This window comes from Hoplias malabaricus, chromosome 11 (assembly GCF_029633855.1).
Source record: "Hoplias malabaricus isolate fHopMal1 chromosome 11, fHopMal1.hap1, whole genome shotgun sequence".
In the NCBI taxonomy this organism is placed as follows: domain Eukaryota; kingdom Metazoa; phylum Chordata; class Actinopteri; order Characiformes; family Erythrinidae; genus Hoplias; species Hoplias malabaricus.
Window position 1 is genome coordinate 10,025,135 of NC_089810.1, and position 25,836 is coordinate 10,050,970.

Below are 25,836 nucleotides of genomic sequence, written 5' to 3' on the forward strand. Positions count from 1 at the left end.
ACAAGCCCGAGAACTGAACTACAAGCCAGAGAACTGAACTACAAGCCCGAGAACAGAACTACAAACCCGAGAACAGAACACAAACCCGAGAACAGAACTACAAACCCGAGAACAGAACACAAACCCGAGAACAGAACTAAAACCAGAGAACAGAACACAAACCCGAGAACAGAACTACAAGCCCGAGAACTGAACTACAAACCCGAGAACTGAACTACAAGCCCGAGAACTGAACTACAAGCCCGAGAACTGAACTACAAGCCCGAGAACTGAACTACAAGCCCGAGAACAGAACACAAACCCAGAGAACTGAACTACAAGCCCGAGAACAGAACTACAAGCCCGAGAACAGAACACAAACCCGAGAACAGAACACAAACCCGAGAACAGAACTACAAACCCGAGAACTGAACTACAAGCCCGAGAACAGAACAAAAGCTCGAGAACAGAACAAAAGCCCGAGAACAGAACAAAAACCCGAGAACACAACACAAACATAGTTCTTTGTGTTCTCCTTTAATGCTGTTGTGTTTTCAGCATGTGTTTGCTTTGTAACCACGGTTAAGAAATGACTCAAAGGGCCACCGTAGATAGTTGCAGTGGTACCTATGTTGTGAGCTATTCAATATATATTCTATATTATGACATACTTGACTTTAAGGCCATACTATAAATGCCCCACCAGCCCCTCTCTCTCCAGTCTCCAGTCCAACTACAGCATGTGGACTGTGATGCTGATCCAGAAACTGAGATTGCCCCTACAGACGTATGAAGAAAATAGTGAAATGTATTCTATCATTTTATACACATCATATATATATATATATATATAAGTGAGGTAGATAAACATTTGAAGAAAAAAATAATAAAAAGTCCCCCAGTCATGACACCACGGAAAAACATTATTTATATAATATTAGATATTTATACTGAATCATTGGGCCATTTATACAGTGATTTAAACTAATATCACAAAGAATAAAATAGAACAAAAATAAATAACCCTAACAAAAGGGGAAAGTAACCTTCTAAGAAGGGACAAATTCATGGGTGACACTTTTTAAAAGTACAAAGACAAATCCTTCCCAAAAACAGAAAACAAATCAGTGACACCTACTCAACCCCCCACACCCCACCCTCACCACTACACCGGCCCTTAGCCCACCCTGCTGTATTTGGTTTGCGTGAACTGAAGTGGGCCCTCATCCAGTGACTGGTGTGATGCGTACCATCGGAGGATGGAGCCTGTGACTGTCTATCGTTGGAGCGAGATGGTGAACGGTTGGGGTTCATAAGGCAAATTAAGACAACCCAGTTAGCCCTGTCAGTTCCTAAGCAAATATGCAAATGAGTTAAAACATCAGTTGATCTTAAAAAAACAAAACAAAAGGTTCATCATGAGCCCTGACTTGAGAATGAGGCACTAGGGGAAGCAGAGAGTGCTGTAGAAAGTCCAAACGGGAGGCGGAGGAGCGAGAGGGGACGGGAAATGTCGGGAGAGCAGAACATTAATTTCGACCTGAGATTGAGTTGCACCTAGAGGGGGCGAGACTAGGCGCAGTGCGAGAAAACTGGTACAAGGGTGTGTAATACTCACACACAGAGCTATGGTAGTTTTTATAGCCTACACATACTTAATAGTAATAATTACAATAATAATTCAACAGAAGCAGAAAATGATTCATTAAAAATCAGAAGGCAATGGACTGTATCTAGACACAACCTCTCGGGGGGAAAAGGGGGAGTCTGTTTTTAAATAGGATTTTTAAAATTTTTTTGTAGTTTTTTTTGTTTTACTTTCTTTTTTTATGCTAGAAGAGTATAAAGCATAAGAAAATGGACTGTAGTGGAGATCATAAAATATTAAACCTGAAGGATTTCTTTATATAATCATATATATTTATATATAACATCCATAAAAGAAAAAACGAATAAAATAGCAGCTTCTTTCTGTACAGACCAAGAAGTGAACATCAGAACCGTAAAAAAGTTATCAAAAGTGACACAAACCGATGATGTGTAAATGATCTGCTGGTCTAACATACAACTGTAAGACCTTTATAGGACTGTCGGAATTGTAAAGAGACTAAGTACAAGTCGAAAAACAAAAGAAACCTGCTGTGTACAATGCCTCACTTGCCTTGTGTTTCCAAACTTGAGCCAGCACCACCTTCCCTCAGCATTTGCTTCATTACTGAGCCAATCCCTTATATTCATATTTGGCTCAGCACTTGGTACGAGTTCGTTTATCGTCGTTTGGTGCCACACTGTCATCAGCCGACGATGTCCATCTCTGTGAAGCTGATATATCAGAGCCACACCAAAGGGGAGTGGACACAGATTCATTATGAATTTGAAGTTTAAAACATAAACAAAAATAAAAAAAAGGTGAAGCCAGTGTACGAGCTCAGTTCCTTGATTGTGATCCTTTCTTGTCCAAACTGAAAGAACTGTCGGGGAGCAGAAACACGTCAGTGATAAATACAAAAGAAAAATAAGCATTGATTTGGCAAACATTTGGCAGTTTCCAAAAAAAATAAAAAATAAAAAAGAGAAAAGGCCCATCCCTCACTTTAGAGGCGCAGCTGAAATGTACTGAAGACGTTACGTGGAGCTGTGGTCAACATGACCAATCAGGTGACGGTTCTAACACGCAGAGGACCAATAGCTGTCCTGCTCCTCCATGGAAGAGAAATAAAGAAACAGATCGGAGGAAGAGACGTGCAGCAATGGCCAAGAAGAATATGTGTGTTTTGTTTTAGAAAAAGACGCATACACTCGGACATGTGCGCATGCACGCGCACACACACACACACACACACACCTGTCATTTAAAAGAAAGTGCTCAGGCGTTGGGCTTGCTGGCTGATATGCAATTTTTTCTTTTATACATTTCTCTGACGGAGAATGTGTTAAATATGTTTAACTTCCTTTAAGAAAAAGATAAAAAGCAACAACAAGAACAACACATGATACAAACAGGATCTCGCTGCAGCTCATCAGTGGGATGTCAGGTGAGTGATCTGAAATATTGCCAGAGCGTTTCGCAGCCGTTCGTCTCCCACACAGTCGGGTTTCTCCCAAGTTCTCGGCCGGGGTGAAAAAAAACAAAGATCCAAATCATAAAAATAAGCAATCCACTGATGTACAGTAAAGATTATCGTCTATCTGGTTTTCCACCGAGTTTGACTCTTCAGGCGAGGAAAAAAGTACGTGACCACATAGACAGAAAGAGCGTGAGAGGATGGTTGGTTACCCTGTGCGGGGGAGGGGGGGGGGTGAATCAGCAGGCCGATGATTGGGGCAGTGGAAGCGCTCTCTCGTTCTTGCGGCCTCCGTTCATGTGTGCGTACGGCTGTGTGTCGTCAAAGGCCGGACCCAGTAGCACCACTGGCCCGTTGGCGGCTGCCTGTCCTGAGTGCTTGTCCAGGGCGAGGCCGGGAGAAGCCGAGGATGAAAGCGGGGAGGTGGAGGGTGTGGGCGCCGAGGCCAGCGGAGTCCCTGGGGCTATGGGCTGTGGCCCCTGAGAGGAGGCTGGGGTCAGGTTGGAAGCGGGATCCAACAGAAAGTTTTCCATGTTCTCCACCTCCATGTCCAGCTCCTCTGTGTCAGGGGGCTTGTTCTCCTCGCTGTAGAAGAAGCTCACTTCCTGGAAGGACGGATCCAGCTCCTCTTTGATGCTGCTGATGATCTCCAGGAAAGAGGGTCGCATCTTGGGGTTGTACTGCCAGCACATCCTCATCAGCTCGAACCTGAGGTAGAGAAGAAGGTCAAACATTCAGAGCCTTTATTACAAACACTCTCCTGTTTTGGAAAAGTGGGTTGTTTATATTGTTACTCAGTTTGTTCGCTTCAAAGTGAGCAACAAGCTGTTTTTGAATGTGTCATAGTGGTCATATCACAACCATTTACATATTTACATATGACCACTCAGGAGAGCTTGGTTTTCAAAAGCAAGACATGACTGAAATATTCTTCAGTGTCATCAGGTTTTCAGGATTAACACAATAAAAACAATCAAACACCATTCTCTCTTATTTACTTATGTTCAGAAGCACCACATCTTTTAAGGTGAGACCATATGTTTGAGGACAAAACAACTGTTTGTAAGTGGCTGACGTTTAACTTGTCTGTAAGTTTTTATTCGCTGTTTGTGTTACCACAGATATTTATTTGTAATTGGAGCTGTTTAGTTTTGTAGCACTTTTGGTTTGTGTTTACTTTCATGCAGTAAACTGTCTCCCAATTTTAGAGTCTGTTTGATCTACAGCAAATATAAATCAATATTACCCACATATGAAGCACGTATAGAGCACTATCCCCATCTTGGTACATGCTTTTCAACATTTGGAAGTCTCATTCATTTAAAAACACCGTTTTACAGCCGTGAACAGAGAGAGAAAACCTAGCATACTGGACTGAGACACTTTGTTTTTTACCCATTTACAGACAATGGGGCTTCATAAACACATTAGACCGCTTTCCAGCACAAACCGACTGGTGACGGAGCATTCTCAGAATTTTATTTAGTGTTTTTTGATTAAAATCATGAACGTTAATTTCATCTGGTCATCGGGACATAAAACTCAATTCATAGTGAATATCTTTTTCTGGGGCTCGGGCAGGTATTATGTCCCTGGCACGAAATAATACACACACAACGTCCTGATCGCTGTTGTTCATTTCTACTCATACACTCTCTGAATAATAAGGTACAGCAGAGGTACATTATCATCACTAAATGTACCTTTAAAAGTACAACAGTGGTGAGTTAAAGTCCAGTTGTGTTCCCTATAGGTACCTTACGTTTTCTTCTCCAGAAGGCGAGAGCACACATCGGTGACACCATGTGGTAAAACAGAGAATTGCAATTAAATGTTCACACCATCCTCACACATATCCGTCTCTAACTCATAAACGTTTTCAGAGATGATGTAGATTTTTTTGCGGACGATGTAGACTGGTTAATGAGCTGATTTAACACTGTTTTAATGCCACAACTGAGACCAAACAGCACACTTTTCCTCACCTCGACCTCTGAAACAACTTCTACTGCGCAGTCCCCAGTGTTTCTTTTTTGTCTTTCAGTCCTCCATTGTCTCCATTATCTCACGTGAAAATAAACAGAGAGGCCCGTATATTAAATATATATTATTTGTATTGACTGTTTATAGGTAAATGTGGGCGTTACGGAGGCGGAACCTGAGGCTGATTCACCTGCGAACGTTTTACAATGTACAATTATAACAGAATAAGGTCTCATTACCTTTCCTAACTAAAGGTACGAATATGTACCCTCCAGGTACCACCACAGTGAGAGTATTAAAAAAGCATTAGGCACTGTTCACTGGATGCTGAAGCTCACTGCTTTCTGCCTCCATGTGTGTGTCTTTATTGTGTGCAAGCTCCCTGTTCACCACTGTGTTCACTGCTACTGATTAAAGGTGGGGTCTCACTGCTGTTTCACACTGTTTTTTACCTTGCCCCAAGGACCTGGTGACATCACGACACATGAAACTACTTTCTCAGTCAAAAGACACTCCATTTTGCATTAACAGCACAGTGAGAAAGTGTTAAAAGGATAAACACTGGTAGCAAATTGTTAGTTTAAAATATATATAGCTGTTAAACCTATACAAACATAAGCGGATAAAACAAGTGAAAGAATATGGACCTTTTAATACCAACAGGACATGACTTGAAGGGCACAGGCTGATCAACAGGTGGCAGTGTTCACCAGAAGTAAGACACAGCACCTGGGAACATCACTGTGCAGAGAATGTCCAGAGCTTTCTGCTGTCATACACACACACACACACACACACACACACACACAAAGACTACATGTCCTGTAATGGCACTTGTAACCCCCCCACCATCCAACCATCATGAAATACGAGATAGTGAGGGTCTATCCTGACAAACCACTGGGGGAAAGAAAGAAAACAACTTCAAAACAACAGCAGAAACACCAGCATCATTTCAGCCCGATGCAGCACTGAAGCTCTCACCACATCTTACACAAACAAGCTAAGAATACCCTTCATGCTGGCTGCCTCACTGAAATGAAAGCCTATGGGTCAGTGTGGCCAGGCTGGAGTAACGGCCCTATTCAGCCTCGCTAAGACATTCCAGGGCACGCGCCTCACGTCAAAGCCCTGCACCATAACAGGGGAGGCTTCTTTTTTCGGGAGCCGCTTGGAGGGCCCCTGGAAAAGTTGATTATGCCAGTGGTTTAAAGAGGGATCCGCGGCCTCCTCTGAAATATGACAGTGACGTTTAGACAGGGGCCGCCACTCGTGAGTAACCCCTCCTGCCTGGCCTTTCCTAGGCTTGCGCTTTTCTTTATGCGGGCCGTCTGCATGATGTCAACTCAGAAAATAATCAGTAATAAACGTCTGTCTGCACCCTCTCACTGTCTGACAGAGTGAAGAGATCCAGATCAGTGTGCCACTACTGTTCACATCCATTCTAACCACACGTGGATCAAGGCAGCAGGTCTCAGGTCAGTTCATCAGAGAGTAACTCCGGGCAAAAGGCCGTTGGTAATGAGGTCACTGGAGATCATAGGTCGTAGTCCTGTTTTTAGATCAGTGAGTTCTGGTGTCCAGTGCTTTCTCATATTTGAGCATGCGGCCCTGAGCCCTTGGTCTCTGAGGAACTGAGCAACTACTGTTTATGGGAGAAGAGGTGGTGTTAGAAATGTATGCCTGTATATTGTTCTGCTTTTTTATATTGTAGGAGGGGCTAATCTAATCGAGGATCAAACATAACGACAGGGGCTATATTCAGGTCCAGAAAGACTGACATATTCCACTCATTTTCCACAAGGGAACAGTCTTAATGAAAAATCTGAGATATGCTTTGGTCAAAATACCACAAGGCCCAATCACCACAGCAGCGTTCTTTCAGCAGCTGTTCCTTTAAATGGTAATGAGCCACTCGCTGTTCACCCTGACGCAACAGCACAGCAGTGAGGAGCGGGGAGCAGAAGCTCTGGATTTTAGCTATTTTCGCTCTGTTCTCTTTCTTGTCTGTTCTTGTCTTCTCAGTTTTTATTATTTCTCTATACTCATTGTTATATACTGAGCTACACATACAGAAGTACTTTGTGACGCGTGTTCATCTTGGCACTGACCACAGTGCCTCCACACACACATTCGTTGGCATAACTCCTCACTGAAGACATTCTGAGTGACCCCATGACACTGGCACAACACCATTGCACTCTTTTGGCACTTTTCCAGTGCATGGTACCTGCTCTACTTGCTTGGTCCCTGGTTGGTTTTCTAGGTGCCAGTTTTGCCTAGAGGAAAGCAAAGGAGCTGAGTAGGGTCAATGCAGTCTAAAAATCATCAGCTGACGTGGTATTAGTGGCAGTGGTCGTCACAGTCTTCGTGCATGTAGTCCTGCGTTGTTCGGCCGTCTGCTGATGGTGCTGGCTCTAACTGGACAATTCACAGAGGTGTCACCGTTCACTGAATGTCCACAATCAGGGCTGTTGGGACAATCCATCGTCTCCCCTACTCTGTGGTTCATGTTGGTCTCTTAGATCCTTTATGTCGCTGGTGCATGCCTTCTTCTATACAGCGCTGCCAACACTGTGCTATGGTAATATCAGTAATGACCCGTATGGCTCACTGTACGTCAATAAGATCAACCTGCTTCCCGGAGCCTTACAATGCGACCGATCCTGAACACTTCCAACTGCTTGAATTACTTTCAAACTGTTCTCCAAGGCATACCTCGCTTATAAAGAATATAATATTATTAATATATGTCAGTCAGGTACAGGGAAAGTGCCCCTCCTTGCTTACATCACATATGCGGCCAAGTGTGAAACTTGAATTCCTGTCAGTCCTTCACTCCTTCTGGGTGCAACTATTGTTTACACACGTTATACTGGATCTGTAATTGTTGTGTGATATTTCCAACTAGAACTGGATCAAAGTAATTGAAGCAGTGTTGAATTAACCTACAACATGGTGGCTTTCTCTTTATGAGGCAGTGGAAGGCTTTATGGTGCAGTTTAACATATGTTCAGTTCTGTTCCACACACATGCTTATGAAACTGGGACACCCCGGTGGGGCTGCCATGGAAACCAGAAGTTTGTGTCTGAATAACAGTGGTCCTGCTCGGTAAAGTGAGGTCAGCCTTAGAGAGGGTGTGTGTGAGTTTGGGGGGGTGGGGGGTGGGAGTGTGAGTGGAGGGAAAGACCACATGCCTGCTCACTTACACCGGCCCAGAAAAGGAGAAAGGCATGGTGCGACCGCTCTATGACGCACGCATCAACACTCACACAGACACTTGCACAAAACTCATACCCACATGCAGACACAGGGAAACATGTTCCCAGTGACTGGCACTAATTGTCTGGTTTGTGGAGCCCATCTGGAACGGCCAGGCCAGACACTGATCTGGCTGAGGGAATGGCAGGCATCTCTCACCCACTGGCCGTGGCATCGCTTCTATGGGCCTCAGCTAACAACTGCGGTGGAGGAGGTACCCAGACATTGTGAGTTCACTCAGCTCATTTTAAACCTCTGACGTAAATGTCACTTGTCACGCTACACACCGCCACGAACACCTGCTGACGTAATATCTGCATCCCAGCTCAGGACCACGTCCGTAAATAGACAGAGACAGCATGGAAGGGTGCAGTATAGTTAACCCAAGCCTAAAGTAGGAAGTAGAGTTGTCAAGAGTATCAGCTCAAGCAGGGGCTCCACACAATCTGCAATAAACCTTCCAAACCACCAGCCCCTGCTAAAAAACACAAGGCTATGGAAGGATAAGGTTACATAAATGACATCATGCAGATGGACTGTCCTCAAAATATTCAAATACGCTACTACTACACAATCTCATTTTCTTCCCCTGGATTTGTCCCTTTCTTTTTAGGTGTCATTGTCTAAAAGCCCCTTTCAGAGCTTCCTTGAATACATGTTGCTCTTGTTTCTGTGCCTTTAAAGTGCAACTCCAGTGAAAACCTAATAAAAATGTAACCAAAGCATAATCTGGTGGTTAATCTTTTGAAGGTTTGTGTCTGTTGACGTGAGAAATGACTCTTTTCCAAGTAATCTCTGTTTAGCCTTTGGTTAAAGTCACGTGCAGTCGTTTCACAAGGTCCTTGGGGCATGACACGCAGTGTGAAACAGCACTGAGACATGTTTAACTTGTCTGTAGCAGTGAAAATGAGAGGTGGAAGGCAGCACGCCTCAGCTTTAAGGGAGAGGAGCATCTTAAAGCAAAGCAAAATAATTTTTTTAATGATCCACACTTGTTTTTCACACAGGAAAACGTCGATAATCAGGATGCAGTGCTCTTGTGTTATTTTGGGCCTGAATCAAAATACCTGCCTTTTTTCTATTCCCAAAGATGTTTACATCCCTTGCTGTGGTCTGACATTTACATCACAGCGAGTTAAAATAGAGCCTTGAATACGTGAGTGATGGGGCTTAACCGTGGCTGCTTTTGCTCTTTAATACCGACATATGTACAATACTAAGACAAGTATTATTGGCTGCCCAGCATCGTGTGGTCTGTGTCTGAAGTGCTCAGTACAAACGGTTCAGTTTGATCCCAAATCTGAAAACTTGGAGGCAGTAATACATTCGCAGTGATCCGGTCGCTTTCCAAAAGCCAGGAACAGAACAACATTTAAAGGTTTTCAAGCTGTCTGCAGTAACGACACTTTTTATCGCTTCAGTGTGAGTGTAAACAGGCTTAGTGACTACATATGGACTGGGAAGTGATTGTACATCAGTGATCTAAATGAAATGAAATGTCTCCTTGAAGCACTTAAAGAAGGGGATGTTTCCAGAGAGCTGGAATATATCAGACTCTTTGTTGGTCAGACTCGGAGAGAAAAGGACTCACAGCATGTCTGGGCAGTTGTCCGGCTTGTCCAGAAGTCCTCCTTCCATTACGAAGCGCAGTACTTGCTCATTGGACATGCCCTGGTAAGGCTGCTCTGCCAGGGTGGCTATTTCCCACAACACCACCCCAAATGACCTGGAGAAAGAAGAGGGGGTTAAAAAGGGGGTAGGGCAGAGTTAGATGCAACACAAAGCTATCAGCGTCCACATCCACATCCCTGTAAATGTCACCACAGCCTGTTTCTCCGCTTACACCACCGGCTCTTCATGTGGTCCTGGCGTAACTCGATCGACTTGGACGGGACAAAAACAAGGCCATCCAAGGACGAGACAGAACCCTAGCCGGTCGCAGGAGAGAAGCTGCTCTAGTGGAAGCTAAAAGCTGCTAGGTTGGAATCCTTTATTGGTCAAGTGCTTTTTCAATCCTCCAACAGCAGTTCTCATACTCATGCTCAATACAAACAAAACCGCAGCTGCAAACCTTGACTTCTACTACTCTTTTTTGTGGTGTTTTTGTTGACCATGTGTTCCTCGTTAATGCAAACAAGTCTATACGTCCCCCGGTGGCGAAAGAGGGGGGCAGCAGAGGAGCAGCATGGCCTTCATGAGAAACAAAAAAAAGAGAACTGCACAAAGCGCTCACTGTTGCCAGTCATTATTCATTAACTCTCCGAGGACGCATTTTCCGTGCTGGCCGAGGATCAGAGAGACAGCTCCATAGCCCTTAAAGCGGGGCCTGTTACAACAGTGACTTGTATCTAATTGGCTGCAACAGCAGAGTGTTGAAAGACAAAACCACAGCAAAGCAGGGGGAGGTTTCAGAGAAGAAAAAAGGAAAGCCAAAAAGGAAAGAACAAATGAAGACACCTAACGGTGAGTTTTATGGGTGCTTGGGATGGGAGCTCAAGCCTGCCCTTTTCATCCGGAGCACTTCAAAAGCGGCCGATCCGGAGAGGGGACGGCGCTGGCAGCCGCGAGCCCGTCATTAGCGAACATCTGGAGGAGGTTAGCAGCGCACTGCCGCACTGAGCCGCTGGGACGCTCGCGATTGGGAAACCACACAAAGTAAAGGAGACGGTCTGCAGCAGTATTTCTCCATTTGACTTAGTTATTGCTGCGGAGGCCCTGGGCTCATGCAAACAGTGCAGAGAGACACTGAGTCTGAGAGGGAGAGAGGGAGAGGGAGACAATGAGTTGGGCAAGTTCCGACTGGCTACGGTTTGGACGTTGATGTAGTGTCTCTCGACACGGGACACGAGGGGGGTGAAAAAACAACACATCAAATTTTTATCACCTCATGGGAGCCAGCGAGGCTTCCCGGGGCTGCCTGAGTTAAGAAAACACAGAGAAAAGCTGCTAGAGGATTTGAGCACTTGAGTTTCTGATGAAAAGTGGTTAAGTGAGTGAAGAGGGATGTGTCAGTTCAGCTGCTGAGCTTGATTCCCATCTCCGCTGCAGACGGAAGTGCAGGAGACCGATGGGAGGCAGGAGAACCACCCACTGTGTGGTGCGCAAGTGTGTTTTAAAGCTATCGAGGACACACTGTTCCTACCAGACATCAGAGTGGGTGGTGAAAACGCCGTCTTTCAGAGACTCTGGGGACATCCAGCGAACCGGCAGCAGCCCTTTGCCTCCTTTCCGGTAGTAATCCGTCTCGTAGATGTCCCGCGTCATGCCGAAGTCTGAATAAAAGAAGAAAGCAAGCATGAGATGGATGAGAGGATACTGCACAGTGCAACTGCTCCTGTCAGCGCCTTTCTCTCAAAGCTGGCCTCAGGAAGATTTATAGGGTTCTTTCCCCAGTGCTCCTAGACACTTCGTTTAGACGGGGCAGTATGTTTGGGGTATGTACAAGAATTAATCACCTCCGATCTTGACTGTGAAGTCCTCGGCCACCATGCAGTTCCTGGCTGCCAGGTCCCGGTGGACGAACTTGTTGGCATTGAGGTACGCCATGCCGTCTGAGATCTCCCCAGCCATCTGTATCATCGTCTTCAGCGACGGCAAGGGCTGACTACAGGACCCCTGCTGCGGAGCCACAGGGAAAGGAACAGAAACAAACAGTGTTAAATGCACAGTCTCCTTCCTCACTTTCTTTGTTTTACTGTCTCTGCCAGGCTGTTTCTATTTCACAGCAGTTTGGGAGAACACCATGAAGCTGTAAGCTTTGTGTCAGCAAGTCGGAATAATAGAGCTGTGAAAAATAGAGAGAGAGAGAGTGAGATTAACAATTTATCTCTGCAGCATCTGGACCATGGCCATATATTTCTGGTGACATTGTGAGAGGATTTAGGCTAACGCTGTTCAGAACGGTCTGTATACAGTGAATTAGAGACACCTATGAACTAAATAGAACGGTCAAACAGAGAGGACCCCTGCCTCATGTTTTTAAAAACACAACCTGGGATCCTACAGTACCTTTTACCAAACAACAGCTCCACAGAGAAAAAATCGTCCAGATTTAGTGAGTGAATCTGCACTGTATTACAGTGAGAGTAACTGTAATAAAGAACTATGGGAAAGTGTCAGATGTCATCAATAACACAAGACAAATGTTTTTGCTCGGGCAGGTGCTTGTGGTGTAGTCTTGTGGTGCTAGATGTGATATTGCAACAAGATCATCTGTGGGACAACTGTAAGAAATTCAGGGATGAATGTGAGTTTTGAACCAATCCAATGCCTCATTAGTAGGGCAGCTCAAAGTAGGGTAGTGGCATTGTTCTCAACATTGTCCATTACATAACAAGCTTATCATAAGCTCATGGAGGTAGCGCAGGTTAATGAGGCTGAAAAATTCCCTTCATTCATTTATTATCTGTAACCCTTATCCAGTTCTGGGTCACAGTGGGTCCAGAGCCTACCTTGAATCATTGGGCGCAAGGCGGGAATAGACCCTGGAGGGGGCGCCAGTCCTTCACAGGGCAACACACACACACACACACACCTACGGACACTTTTTGAGTCACCAATCCACCTACCAACGTGTGTTTTTGGATTGTGAGAGGAAACCAGAGCACCCGGAGGAAACCCACGCTGACACGGAGAACACACCACACTCCTCATAGACAGTCACCCGGAGGAAACCCACTCAGACACAGGGAGAACACACCACACTCCTCACAGACAGTCACTCGGAGGAAACCCACTCAGACACAGGGTGAACACACCACACTCCTCACAGACAGACACCCGGAGTGGGACTCGAACCCACAACCTCCATGTCCCTGGAACTGCAATACCTACCTGCTGCGCCATCGTGCGCCACCGTGCCGCCCAAATCAAAATATACAGCACACGTGCATATGAACATATATTAAATAAAGTAAAAACGAACACTATCTCACTCATTCATTCATTCATATTCTGTAATCAGTTCATTCTTTATCAGGGTCTCAGTGGGGCCTGAAACTACCTCATCATTGGGAGCATGACAGGTACATCATACCTCAGACATACCTCCCTACATGTGTTTTTGGACTGAGGAAGGAGGCACGCTGGAGCACCTGGAGGAAACCCATGCAGACACAGGGAGAACAAACTAAACTCCTCAGGGACAGTAACACGAAGCAGATATTGCTACCACAACAGTGTTTCACCAACTGGCTTCTTTGGTTGTGTTACAGATTGTATTCTGGACGATAAAAACGACTTTGACAAGAGGAATTTAAAAGGTTGGTAGATTAGTTGGGGTCATTTTTGTCCAAATCTGGTGTTTTTTTATTTTTTATTTTATTGATTGTCCATGTGCTCCTCAGTCACTTGTTTGTGGTTCCACATGGTTTCTGTTTTGTTTTGGTCCCTGTCTCCACCCTCTGCTCTTTGTTTAGAGAAGATAATTGATGGCTGCTTTGTGTTTAGTCCTCACATACTGAAGCACCACTGTTTCTGTCTCTGGTTTGTCAGTCATCGTCAATGTCTGAATCCCTCTGTTTGTTTCCTTTCTTTGTTGCATGCTCCGTGGTTCTGTTTTTTCCCTCTTTATTGATATTTCCCTGTTTAAGTGTTTTTCTCTTCTTGTTGTTGGTTTTTTTTATGTTTTCTCATCACTGCTGAGTTCTACTTTATGTACTTTAGGGATTGTCGTAGTATGTTTATTTGTGGCTAACATTTCCTTAATCCAGCACTGGAATATGGACCAGCTATCCCCAGACTTGTACTCTAGAGAGACCAACATGTCTGGAAATGCAAGTCTAATGTGTTCATGACCAAATGATCATCAGAATAAAGCATCATTTCAGTCACAGCAGTTCAAAATAACTAAAGTTGGTTATTACTGTGCCCTAAGTAAAATGACTTAATCCAAAGCCCCGAGACCTCAAAGCTGACTCAAATGCCTGCATTTTAATAAAGAATAATTGTATATGCACGGTTCATTATTCAAGCTTTGAAATTAAAGCCTGGTTTATGTGGTTGTTCTTAATTATTTTCAGATTTCTACTGAGACCTGTGACAAAGTGAGACCTGAAACGCCCCCTCTGGGGTGTGTGATTCCGGGTAGACTCTGGACCCACCGCGACCCTGAACTGGATAAGCGCTTACAGATAATGAATGAATGAGACCTGAAACATAGATTTGGTTTGTGGAACTTAAACTGATGACCAATGCAACGTGTAGACAGTTGGAGGTCTTAGTTTATGGCAGTGACGAGTGTTAGCGCTGTTGGGGTCAGCACCTGTTTGGAGCGGAGGGAGCGCAGGTAGCTCTTCAGATCTCCTCGTGTCATCAGCTCCATGATCACCAGAGTGGGCTGGCCTTGAGAAACCACGCCCAGCAGCCGCACCTTGATCAAACAGGGAACAGATAACAGAGCACGCACCCCGCTGTGAATAAAACACGGTTTATACGGTCCCCAAGAGAACGGTCCACTTAACACTCCCTGTGAGAGAGTGCTGTTCTTGTTTCTTACCACATGGTGGCAGTTGAACTCCTTCATGACAGACGCTTCGTTGAGGAACTCGATGCATTCCCGCATGCTGGCCGACTCATTGACCGTCTTGATGGCCACTCTGGTCTCGGGTTCATCTTTCACGACACCTTTGGCGATGCCTTCATACACCATCCCGAAAGAGCCCTGACCCAGCTCTCGACACAAAGTGATCTTCTCCCGCACCACCTCCCACTCGTCCGGTACGTACACTGAAAACACAGAAACAAACACACGTTAAAACTAGTGCTGTCTATTGATTAAAAAGTTCAGTTGTGTTAATCACGACCACGTTCTGTGATTAGTCATGATTAATCGCATGTTAAAATGCTATTATTTACTTGTTTATTGAAAGGGATTTAAAACAAATAAAGGTGTAGAGTGGAAAATGTTCTTTTTTTGTTACTTTAACATTTTAAAGTAGTTTTTATGAGATCTGAACTAGAATCTCTTAATTTACTGAGTAAAAGTTACCATCACAGTTCACACCAAAGACAAAGAAGCTCAGACACCAGCCTTCACTGAGAATATTGTGGCGTGCAGTTCACAGCTCAGACAATAAATTAACTCCATATTTCAGCTTCAACAACTTTATAAGAGATAAATGTGTGGATTAAACGAGGCACGAAAAAAAGTGCTGAACTTCTTGCAGCAGCTGTTTGTGTGCGTGAGAGAGAGAGAGACGGAGAGAGAGAGAGAGAGAGAGAGAGACGGAGAGAGAGAGAGAGAGAGAGAGGTCATGAGATGTAATATGTTATAGCAAAAATAAAGTATAATCCACCTTCTGAACTAAACAGTAGTGACACTGTTTACATTGATAAATAAATACATCGCTAGACTCTGTAAAATGGGAGCTGAATTATGGGAGGAAGTTGTGCCCAAATTTATTAAAATTATTAATTTGCTTAGAAAAACGTAACATGATAATGTTTCCAGATTAATCACACACGTTAATGTGCTAACGCTGACAGCACTAGTTAACACACTTAATCCTGGCAATGCCCACTCAACTATGAGGTCAAACCCAATCATCTGAAACCCACGCAGACACAGGGAGAACACACCACACTCCTCACAGTCATCCAGAGGAAACACACGCAGACACAGGGTGAACACACTACACTCCTCACAGACAGTCACCCGGAGGAAACCCACGCAGACACGGAGAACACACCACACTCCTCACAGACAGTCATCCAGAGGAAACACACGCAGACACAGGGAGAACACACTACACTCCTCACAGACAGTCACCCGGTGGAAACCCACGCAGACACAGGGAGAACACACCAACTCCTCACAGACAGTCACCCAGAGGAAACCCACGCAGACACAGGGAGAACACACCACACTCCTCACATACAGTCACCCGGAGGAAACCCATGCAGACACAGGGAGAACACACCAACTCCTCACAGACAGTCACCCAGAGGAAACCCACGCAGACACAGGGAGAACACACCAACTCCTCACAGTCACCTGGAGCAGGAATCGAACCCACAACCTCCAGGCCCCTGGAGCTGTGTGACTGCAACACCTACCTGCTGCGCCACCGTGTCGCCCGCACCTTATACTGACTTTCAAAATTATTATATGAAAGTTAACACGTCTTTTACAGGCAGCTTCACATAATGCAGTTTGAGAAGTACACGATTTCTATATTTTTGCTGAGCTTTTACCCTCATGCCTTTGTTAACTCTTTGTAATGTTGATATCTTTATGCCACTGATGGGGAATGTGTGAATAATACTCACTCTCTGCGGCGCTGAGGTACTCGGGGTTCACAGAAGCATAAAGGACTCCATTCCCCAGTCTATCGTTGTTCCTGTGGAGGGAGCATAAACACATATACACCCATCAACCATAACATTATGACCACCTCCTATTTTCTGCACTATTTTGTCAGCTCTGGTTGGTAGTTCTATAATTATAGACTGTAGTCCATCTGTTGCTCTGCATACTTTATCTATCCCCTTTCACCTGGTTCCTCAATGATCAGGACGCCCCACAGAACCCCCACAGAGAAGGTATGATTTGGGTGTTGGATCATTCTCAGTGCCGCAGTGACGTGGTGGTGGTGTGTTAGTGTGTGTTGTGATGATCCTAGTGGACTTAGAGAGAGTCACTCACACCTGTGGACATGTGCACAGTTAATTCACCTATCAACATGTTTGTGGATTATAGGAGGAAACTGGAGCCCCCGGAGGAAACCCACACAGACGCACATATTTGTATTGGCATATACTTGGACAACAAGAAGTCATCCATCTGGAGTCTGTCTCACAGCACATTCAACTTCGACAGGGTTCAACTTCAAAAGTTTAAGCTTCAAAAATCCCACCACATACGGCTGTGGAGAACCTGGTTCGTGAAGGTGGTTAACTTGTTCAGGTTCAGATACTCAGCCTATAACTAATCCTTAACTCTGTCCTATCACAGCCATGCAGATGATGCTCAGATTTACTTGGCCCTGTCCCCAAATGACTCTGGTCCAATTGATACACTGTGTAATGCCTTGAGCACATCACTAACTGGATGGGAGACAGCTTTCTGCAGCTGAATAAAGATAAAACAGAGATTATTCTTTTGGGAACAGCAATGAAAAACACAGACTGGTGTACATCTGGAGTCGAGAGTCCTCGAAACCTCTGTGTACTCATGGAACAAGATCTCAGTTTTAGTCTCATGTTAAAGCAGTTGCTAGATCAGCTTTTTTATCATCTTAGCAACATCAGTAAGATTAGACATTTTCTGACTAAACCAGACCTGGAGAAACTTATCCATGCTTTTATTTCCAGCAGGATTGATTACTGCAATGGGCTTCCAAAAAACAGCTTTAAACAACTTCAGCTGATTCAAAATGCAGAGTTCTCACTCGGAGTAAAAGAAGAGATCACATCGAATCCTTAAACTGGAGCCCAGTCTGTTACAGAATAGTCTTTAAAGAAACACACTGGAGGGGGCGCCTGTCCTTCACAGGGCAACACACACACTCACACATTCACCCTTATGGACACTTTTGAGTCACCAATCCACCTACCAATGTGTGTTTTTGGGCCATGGGAGGAAACCGGAGCACCCGGAGGAAACCCACACAGGGAGAAGACACCACACTCCTCAAAGACAGTCACTTGGAGGAAACCCACGCAGACACAGGGAGAACACACCACACTCCTCACAGACAGTCACTTGGAGGAAACCCACACAGACAAAGGGAGAACACACCACACTTCTCACAGACAGTCACCCGGAGGAAACCCACACAGACACAGGGAGAACACACCACACTCCTCACAGACAGTCACCTGGAGAAAACACACGCAGACACAGGGAGAACACACCACACTCCTCACAGACAGTCACCCGGAGGAAACCCACGCAGACACAGGGAGAACACACCACACTCCTCACAGACAGTCACCCAGAGGAAACCCACACAGACACAGGGAGAACACACCACACTCCTCACAGACAGTCACCCGGAGGAAACCCACGCAGACACAGGGACAACACACTACACTCCTCACAGACAGTCACCCGGAGGAAACCCACGCAGACACAGGGAGAACACACCACACTCCTCACAGACAGTCACTTGGAGGAAACCCACGCAGACACAGGGAGAACACACCACACTCCTCACAGACAGTCACTTGGAGGAAACCCACACAGACAAAGGGAGAACACACCACACTTCTCACAGACAGTCATCCGGAGGAAACCCACGCAGACACAGGGAGAACGCACAACACTCCTCACAGACAGTCACCCGGAGCGGGACTTGAACTCACAACCTCCAGGTCCCTGAAGGTGTGTGACAGAGACACTACCTGCTTCACCACCCTCTTTTCTTCTATTGTTTCTTTTAATTCTTTTAATTCTACAGTAATTATTCTGTATTGTTTTGTAAAGTGCTATGAATTGCCATTGTGTGCGAAAAGTGCTCTATAAATAAACGTGCCTTGCCTTGACTATTAAAAATGAAGAGCAAGTGAGTGATATATATGTTACCTATCACATATAGGTAGAAGAAAATCATGGTAAATACATAAATATTTAGAAAAAGTGTAAAAAACCTCCACCTGGTGTTAGTGCTTACTGCCCTAGAGGGGCTTACCAAATAAAAACAAATCTGATTTACATTTAAATTTATTAAAATTTCAAAAACATTCTTTTTAAAATCAGGTACAGTGTGTTGGTCCGGAGCAGTGCCTCAGAAGACGTGGGGACTCTAAAAAAAAATGTCCCCTAATATACGTAAAGGGTATGTTTGTCCCCGAATGTACTTAAGGAATCTTTAAACTCCTTAAAAAAAGATACCTCACCTTTTCTTTTTGACGAAGATGATGGTGCAGATGAGACCGATGAACACCAGCAGCACTATGATGGGAATAGTGATGGCTAGATATAGCATGTTCTCATAGGTTTCTGTGGAGGTCAACAAAACAGCTGTATAACCAACACTGTACAAACCATGACTCAGGATTCTCACAACTCACAACCATAGGATTCAGTAACTCGGGTTCTTAACTTTGGGAGTGTGGATGTGATTCTGAGGATGCATGAGAGTGATCCTACAAAAATATATCAATGTTCAGCCACCCAGGAACAGCGGAAGTGTATTTCAATGCAATAACACACATGATTTCCATATGAAGACCCACCAACCAGTCATCAATCCTCACTAAACTCACTGTTTAATGGAGTACAGTTCCTGAAGGGTTTGTGCGCACCACTCTGTATTGGCTGCATTTTAGAAAAAGCTGGATATAATAAGAGAACTCCTGAGACATTTCCTAAACTGGGAGATTGTGTCTGATTGGCTGTAAATGTTTCTCTTTTGCTGATTCTCTCTTGAATTTGGACTGATCAAGTGCAGATCTGTCTCCTCAGATTCACTTTCATTTTCTCTGCCGCACAGATGTTTTATAGTTTTGACTGTAGACTAGAACACACTAGAATAGTTTTGACTGAATGGTGCTGGATTAATATATTAATGTTGTTTTTCATTCCAGTCATCCATGGGCTTTTTTATATTCCAGCACCAGTAAAACCAATGTATCATGGTCAGTTGCTGACCAATGCAGTCACATACGCACAACTGTCACAGCTGCTGCAGACCCACAACAGTGGACTTCAACATATCCCTCATAGGCACATGATTGCGGGGATGCTTCACACTGTAAAAAGATTAAGACCCTTTGCAGTAACTGAAGCCATCAAGAGGTAGTGTAGGTAGTGTCCTTACGGTGTGGTGGGGGGACGTAGAAGGACACTGGCTCGGTCCAGGAGCCATTTCCTGCCAGAGACGTGGCCCTCACCCGAGCCGAATAGTTCCCAAAGCCCAGGTTAGTGAGTCGCGTTCCTCTCAGCTCACGGTACTGCTGACGGGACACACACTCGTGCTTCTCAGGCTGAACACATGCACAGGACACACAACCGGTCAGTCTGTATGGTCAAGTTATTGTGAAAAAATGTGAATAAAGCAATCAGATTTTTTTACTGTATGTATTCCACAACTTTCCAAACAGTTAATAACAAACACAAGAAAATAAATAAAAGAGGCATGGACCCGGAACTCTGTAACGCTCCTTTGTGACAACTTTCTGTTGTGAAAAGCGCTATATAAATAAAATTTGATTGATTGATTGATGGGCGGCCCGGTGGCAGCAGGTAGTGTCGCAGTCACACAGCTCCAGGGACCTGGAGGTTGTGGGTTCGATTCCCGCTCCGGGTGACTGTCTGTGAGGAGTTGGTGTGTTCTCCCCGTGTCCGCGTGGGTTTCCTCCGGGTGCTCCGGTTTCCTCCCACAGTCCAAAAACACACGTTGGTAGGTGGATTGGCGACTCAAAAGTGTCCGTAGGTGTGAGTGTGTGAGTGAATGTGAGAGTGTGTGTGTTGCCCTGTGAAGGACTGGCGCCCCCTCCAAGGTGTATTCCCGCCTTGCGCCCAATGATTCCAGGTAGGCTCTGGACCCACCGCGACCCTGAACTGGATAAGGGTTACAGATGATGAATGTATGAATGAATGATTGATTGATTGAAATAAATGCTACTAATACTAAAACTACAAACAATCATTTCCAAAGCTGTACCTACATGACTGAATTAAACCAAACTGTAGTGGAAATCAAATCCCTGCTACACCCCTAGTCTTCAGCAGTGTGTGGGTGTGCGGTTCTGGTACTAACCTCCGTTCCCAGACGGAATTTGATTTCGTACATGAGAATGAGTCCGCTGGGTCGAGGTGGTTCGGGCCACCTCAGCACCACCGTGTCCTCCGCCCTCTCATCCTTCTCATGAGTCACTGGGCCTGGGATGTCATCTGCTTTTTCTGTAAGAAGACACAACACTTCAGTGGACACCCCCTGAAAAAGTGCGGAACAGTTCTTCTAACCTTCATCAAATCAGACATAACTCAGCCCTGGAGGACTCTTCTCAATCCAGGTTCTCAACCTCCTCACACTCCAAATACTGTCTTGTTGCTCGCCTTCTTCTCGGATTCTACTTCTTGGATTCAACAGACTGAGCTGTACTGAGTTGATCTAACATCTCCAGTTTATTCTTTAAACCAGCACTAGGTGAGATTTGGTGTTTTTTGCTCCTGGGCTCCCCCTACATTTGCAGAGTGTAACTCACTTTTACAGAACGGTCCCTAAACTGGAACAGCAACAACAGAGGTTCTACTACAGTTCAATGAAGCATCACAATGATCCTGAATCTGTAATTTTAAGGTTTAAATACTAACTACCTTCAGGATTAAAAGGTAAAAAATATATAACACCCAACGTTCCTTTATTCCACCTTCGTCTAACAAGTTGGGAGCGTGAGACCTGCATGTGCTTCCTAAAAGACTGAGCTACACAACATCACTGGGTGACTCAGCACTCTTGGATGAGAACGTCAACAGCTGAAACCTGCTATGTACTCTAACAGATACCCACACTGGCTAGCATCACGCTGATAGGCAGCGCAAGAAAGTGAGAGAGCAAATCCAATTATTCTTTCATGTTTCTCGAAAAAAACTTGTCCTTGATTTTCTCAGAAAATAAATGTCTGAGAGGGCTTTTCTTTTCTGGAACTGGGACACGTGGCAGGATAAATCACTCTCCTGCTGATATATCTGTCACTCATTAACTAGATGAAGTGGTCTGGATGAAGTTTAGGTTGTGATAACTAAACCGCACTGACTGGGTGAGTAAGGCTGGTATCAGTGTGCGTTTGGTTCAGTCTGAGTGGCTTGTAGTGTCTGTTGCAGAAATCTCACCTGCAAGTTTGGTCCTGGAGAAGACGAAGGCGGCGGCGCTGCAGCGCTCTACCTCGTGGTTGCAGGCGTGGATGTCGATGCGGTAAACAGTAAACGGCTGCAGGTTAACAATCTCAATGAACTCTGTGTAAACCGTGGTATTTAAGAACGGATACACACGCTCCACCAGGTCCCGGTCTGTCATGTTGCCCTCCTGCCCTGTGACGTTCCGGCTCAAACCACGCGATAACGTGCCATTAGCCACGCCGAAAAGGTCTCTACGACGTCGGTCTGGAGGCCTGGGGACAGAAACCAGAGAGTTAGAACAAGAGAAGAGAAAAGAAAGGAAGAGAAGAGAAGGGAAAGGAAGAGAACAGAAGAGAAGAGAAAAAAAGAGAAGAAAAGAGAAGAGAAAAGATGAGAAAAGGAGAAGAGAAGAGAAGGAAAAGGAAGAGAAGAGAAATGTACAAGGTATAGGAGAAAAAGTGAAATAAAGAAGAGAATGAGCAGATAACAAAATAGGAGAATGTGAAGAAAGAGAAAAAAGAGAGTAGTAGAAAAAGAGAAGGAAAATGAGAAGAGGAAACCTCGCCAGAGGAAAGAAAGATTGGGAGGTTGAGGATCACAGTAGAAGTGAAAGTTAAAGAAAGGGAAAGTTCCAGTGCATTTTCCACAGGGCCTTTGAAAGCACACAAGAAGCCATATACTGTACAACAAGCACATCTTCCAGCATTTAATCACACAGGGCCAAAGCACCACCCTGTGCAGCACCTGCTCTGCTTAGCCCTGACGCTCTGATGATGACCTATGACAGCCACATTGCATAGGAATTCAAGAACTTATTATTCACTAGGCATATGATGCTATTATTTAAACCTATGGCTCCCAGGAGACTAGCTGGGTGGTTCCCTAGTGGAAATGTGAAGGGCTGTGATGCTGAAACAGCTGACATGACGAAACTTTTAACGTTCTCAATCCAGCTCTAATGAATCCGGCTCTGTCTCATGCAGAATGGCATTAATTTGGACCTCCTTGCTATCGATAGTGCTGTCACTGTCAGCTGCAAAGAATTAGCTTTAACGTTCATTAGCATTAGCATAATATTCAGCACTTTGAGGCATATGACTCACACAGTTACAGTCTGTGAACTATTAACTTCTGATGCACATCATGCTAGCACAACATCAACAATACTGCTATTGTCTGCATTTGCTATACAAACAACTAAACTAAATCCATAAGAGGTGGGCAGACAGAAAGCCCCTTGAACTGGCAAAGCTTGCTTTGTGCAGCTGCTACAATGGACATGGAATGACATACTGGAGAAAAGTACACATTACAATGAAGCCACGGTTTATGACGTGGATGGATCCCACTTTATATTTGGTGTCTCTAACAATTGTGAAGTTTTACGTTAAAAACATAAGCATCAACAGCGTAAACATTGGTGATGTGTTCAGTGTTATAAACTGAATGATAACTGGATTAAAAACCCCTTGCTTATAAAGATTGGGCCCACCCCTTGATTAATTACAGCTAGCAGATGTCAGGGCTCCGTATGCAACTCGACCCATGATGACCCTCATTAGTTGGTGGACATTCTGCGGGAGTGGGAGCGGATTGCACTGTCCATTCAAGCCTATCCTAAACAAGTTCAATGGAGTTCCAGTGAGCCAAGATTGGGGGCCAAGGCAAGTGTGTGTTCCTACATTCAATGCTGAGTGAGGTCCCATGACACGGAGCACTGTATTGCTGAAAAATGGCACTGTTGTCGGGAAAGACCTCCTGAAAATATAGCTGCAGTCGGTCAGCGAACGTTCCCTGTAGTGTTCACCATTCAAGGAGTGTGGTAGGATCACTGATGATCCGAGGGCACATCACGAGAATGATCCATTTACTGGGGGCACTGTATCATTACTCATATGCCACCTGCAGCTGGTCCTAATCCAGTGATTGGTCGGTATACAAGTCCACTTGCTGCAACTATCAATGTATAAGCTGTACTAATGTACTCCAACAGTAACAGTGAACACAGCACCGGTAGTTCCACTGTTGTAGCATGTATTTGTACTAGGCACCTACACAGTTATTAGACACACTTAAATGAAAGTGGTAACAGTGGTTTCTGTTCTCCCTCCTCCGAAAGACGAGGATGTGTGCACGATGAGGATGATGAAGCTTAAGGCGGCGTCCACAGGTCACCGCCGAGGACATGCATGCGACAGCAACGACTCCGCTTTACCAGACGCTAACGTAGCCACTGCCACTCCACAGATGCAGTCGAAGCGCAGTTGCTGTGGCCTTACCTAGCGCCATCTTTAGGTGACACGTACCGATTCGCTCGCTCAGGGTCTCTGCAAAGATTCAATAGTCAGACCCTCCATTGGGAGTGAGTGCCAGAGATGGACAAGACAAGATGCTGTGGTGGAAATGGGTGTTTTTTTTGTAAAGTTGGGGCTGACTGAAACACGAATGAATTTGGACATGAAGGACAAACAGATATAAGAGACGGAAGAGTCACAGTGACGACAGGCTTCTGCTTTTGGTTCAGGGAAAATAAGAATGTTAAAACATCGCTCCTTCTTGGAAACAGTTTGTTTACATGTAGGCCAACAGTGAAACAATACAAAAAAGAGAGCAGGTTCTGGCAGAAATGTTTACTTCACAATTTAAAATGCAACATTTACACAGTCACTAACTTAGAACAGTATTTCCCAACGCGGATCATGACGTTTTCATTATTTGATTTTTACAAACCACTTTCCAGAAATGTCATTTTGTAAAATTCAATAAAAACAAGAATCTGTGATGTGTTAATTCTCTTGAAGTTTTATTTAACTGACAAACGCACAAAAAGACTTCCAATATTTTCACTCACCAACTTCATTATGTTATGTAAATAAAAACACATGCAGAATTTGACGGCTACATTATACTCTATAAAAATCTGGGAAAAAGTAGGTTTATAAGGAGTGTCCCCCAAAACTAAGTCTCTGCAGCAAACTGGCTTTACTTTTGATCAAATTTCATGACAGGATTGTCAAACAGTACAATAGAAACATTCCATTTTGCAGAAATGTAGGTCTTTCATCATCAGCCGTACATCATACAGTGATACAATTCAGGAAATCTCAATCCAAGGCCAGAAACCACTCTTAAATATGCATGACCTACAAGCTCTTAGACAACACTGCATGGGAAGCCATCATGCTACTCCAATAAATACAGAGTAATAAGAAAAAAAATCACTTAAAGGAACACTATGAACTATTTTTAACTTGAAATTACTACTTGAAGTCGATTGTGATGCGCCACCATCCTGTAACAGGGTGAAATTCGTCTTTGTTGCAACAAACAGTTGCATACTCCTCACACTCACTACAAGAAGCAGCTAGCATGGTATTCCCAGTACGGAAATTGTGGCAGAGGCTGAGAAGTGACCAAGTTTTCAGAGGAATAAGAGAGAGTGACCGCGAGAGGCCGTACAAGAGATTTTGGACTGACTTTACGCATTGTAGTGAGCTGAAAGAGACATGTTAGACTAGTAAGTCATAACACGTTGGTGCACTTTCTTGATGTTAGTGATAAGCTTCGTGGACGACAAAGTGTTTTAGTCATGCTTTTGAGAGTTACGGATCTGAGAGCAACAGCGTTTGCCATCCGCCATCAAGTTGACGTCTGTGGTTATTTCAGCAAGACAATGCCAGGCCTCGTGCCAAAATGTGGCTTCATGGACTTACAGTGTGTTAGTTTGACTGGTCTATCTGCAGTCCAGATTTGTCTCCTAT

The 25,836-nt window shown here is 44.6% G+C and overlaps 1 protein-coding gene across 1 annotated transcript in view; it reads right to left on the reverse strand.

Moving 5' to 3' along the window:
• Positions 1-1,860: 1,860 nt before the first annotated feature.
• igf1ra (insulin-like growth factor 1a receptor) overlaps positions 1,861-25,836 on the reverse strand; it is a 138,397-nt gene continuing 114,421 nt past the window's right edge. Inside the window, exons 11-21 of the mRNA XM_066684280.1 lie at positions 22,070-22,347; positions 20,994-21,136; positions 20,052-20,217; positions 19,129-19,231; positions 16,558-16,628; positions 14,786-15,015; positions 14,552-14,659; positions 11,745-11,907; positions 11,432-11,561; positions 9,881-10,015; positions 1,861-3,752 (exon numbers count right to left, since the gene is read on the reverse strand). Of these exons, the coding sequence (XP_066540377.1) occupies positions 3,284-3,752; positions 9,881-10,015; positions 11,432-11,561; positions 11,745-11,907; positions 14,552-14,659; positions 14,786-15,015; positions 16,558-16,628; positions 19,129-19,231; positions 20,052-20,217; positions 20,994-21,136; positions 22,070-22,347 (1,996 nt within the window). The 3' untranslated portion in view covers positions 1,861-3,283. The remainder of the gene's footprint in view (positions 3,753-9,880; positions 10,016-11,431; positions 11,562-11,744; positions 11,908-14,551; positions 14,660-14,785; positions 15,016-16,557; positions 16,629-19,128; positions 19,232-20,051; positions 20,218-20,993; positions 21,137-22,069; positions 22,348-25,836) is intronic.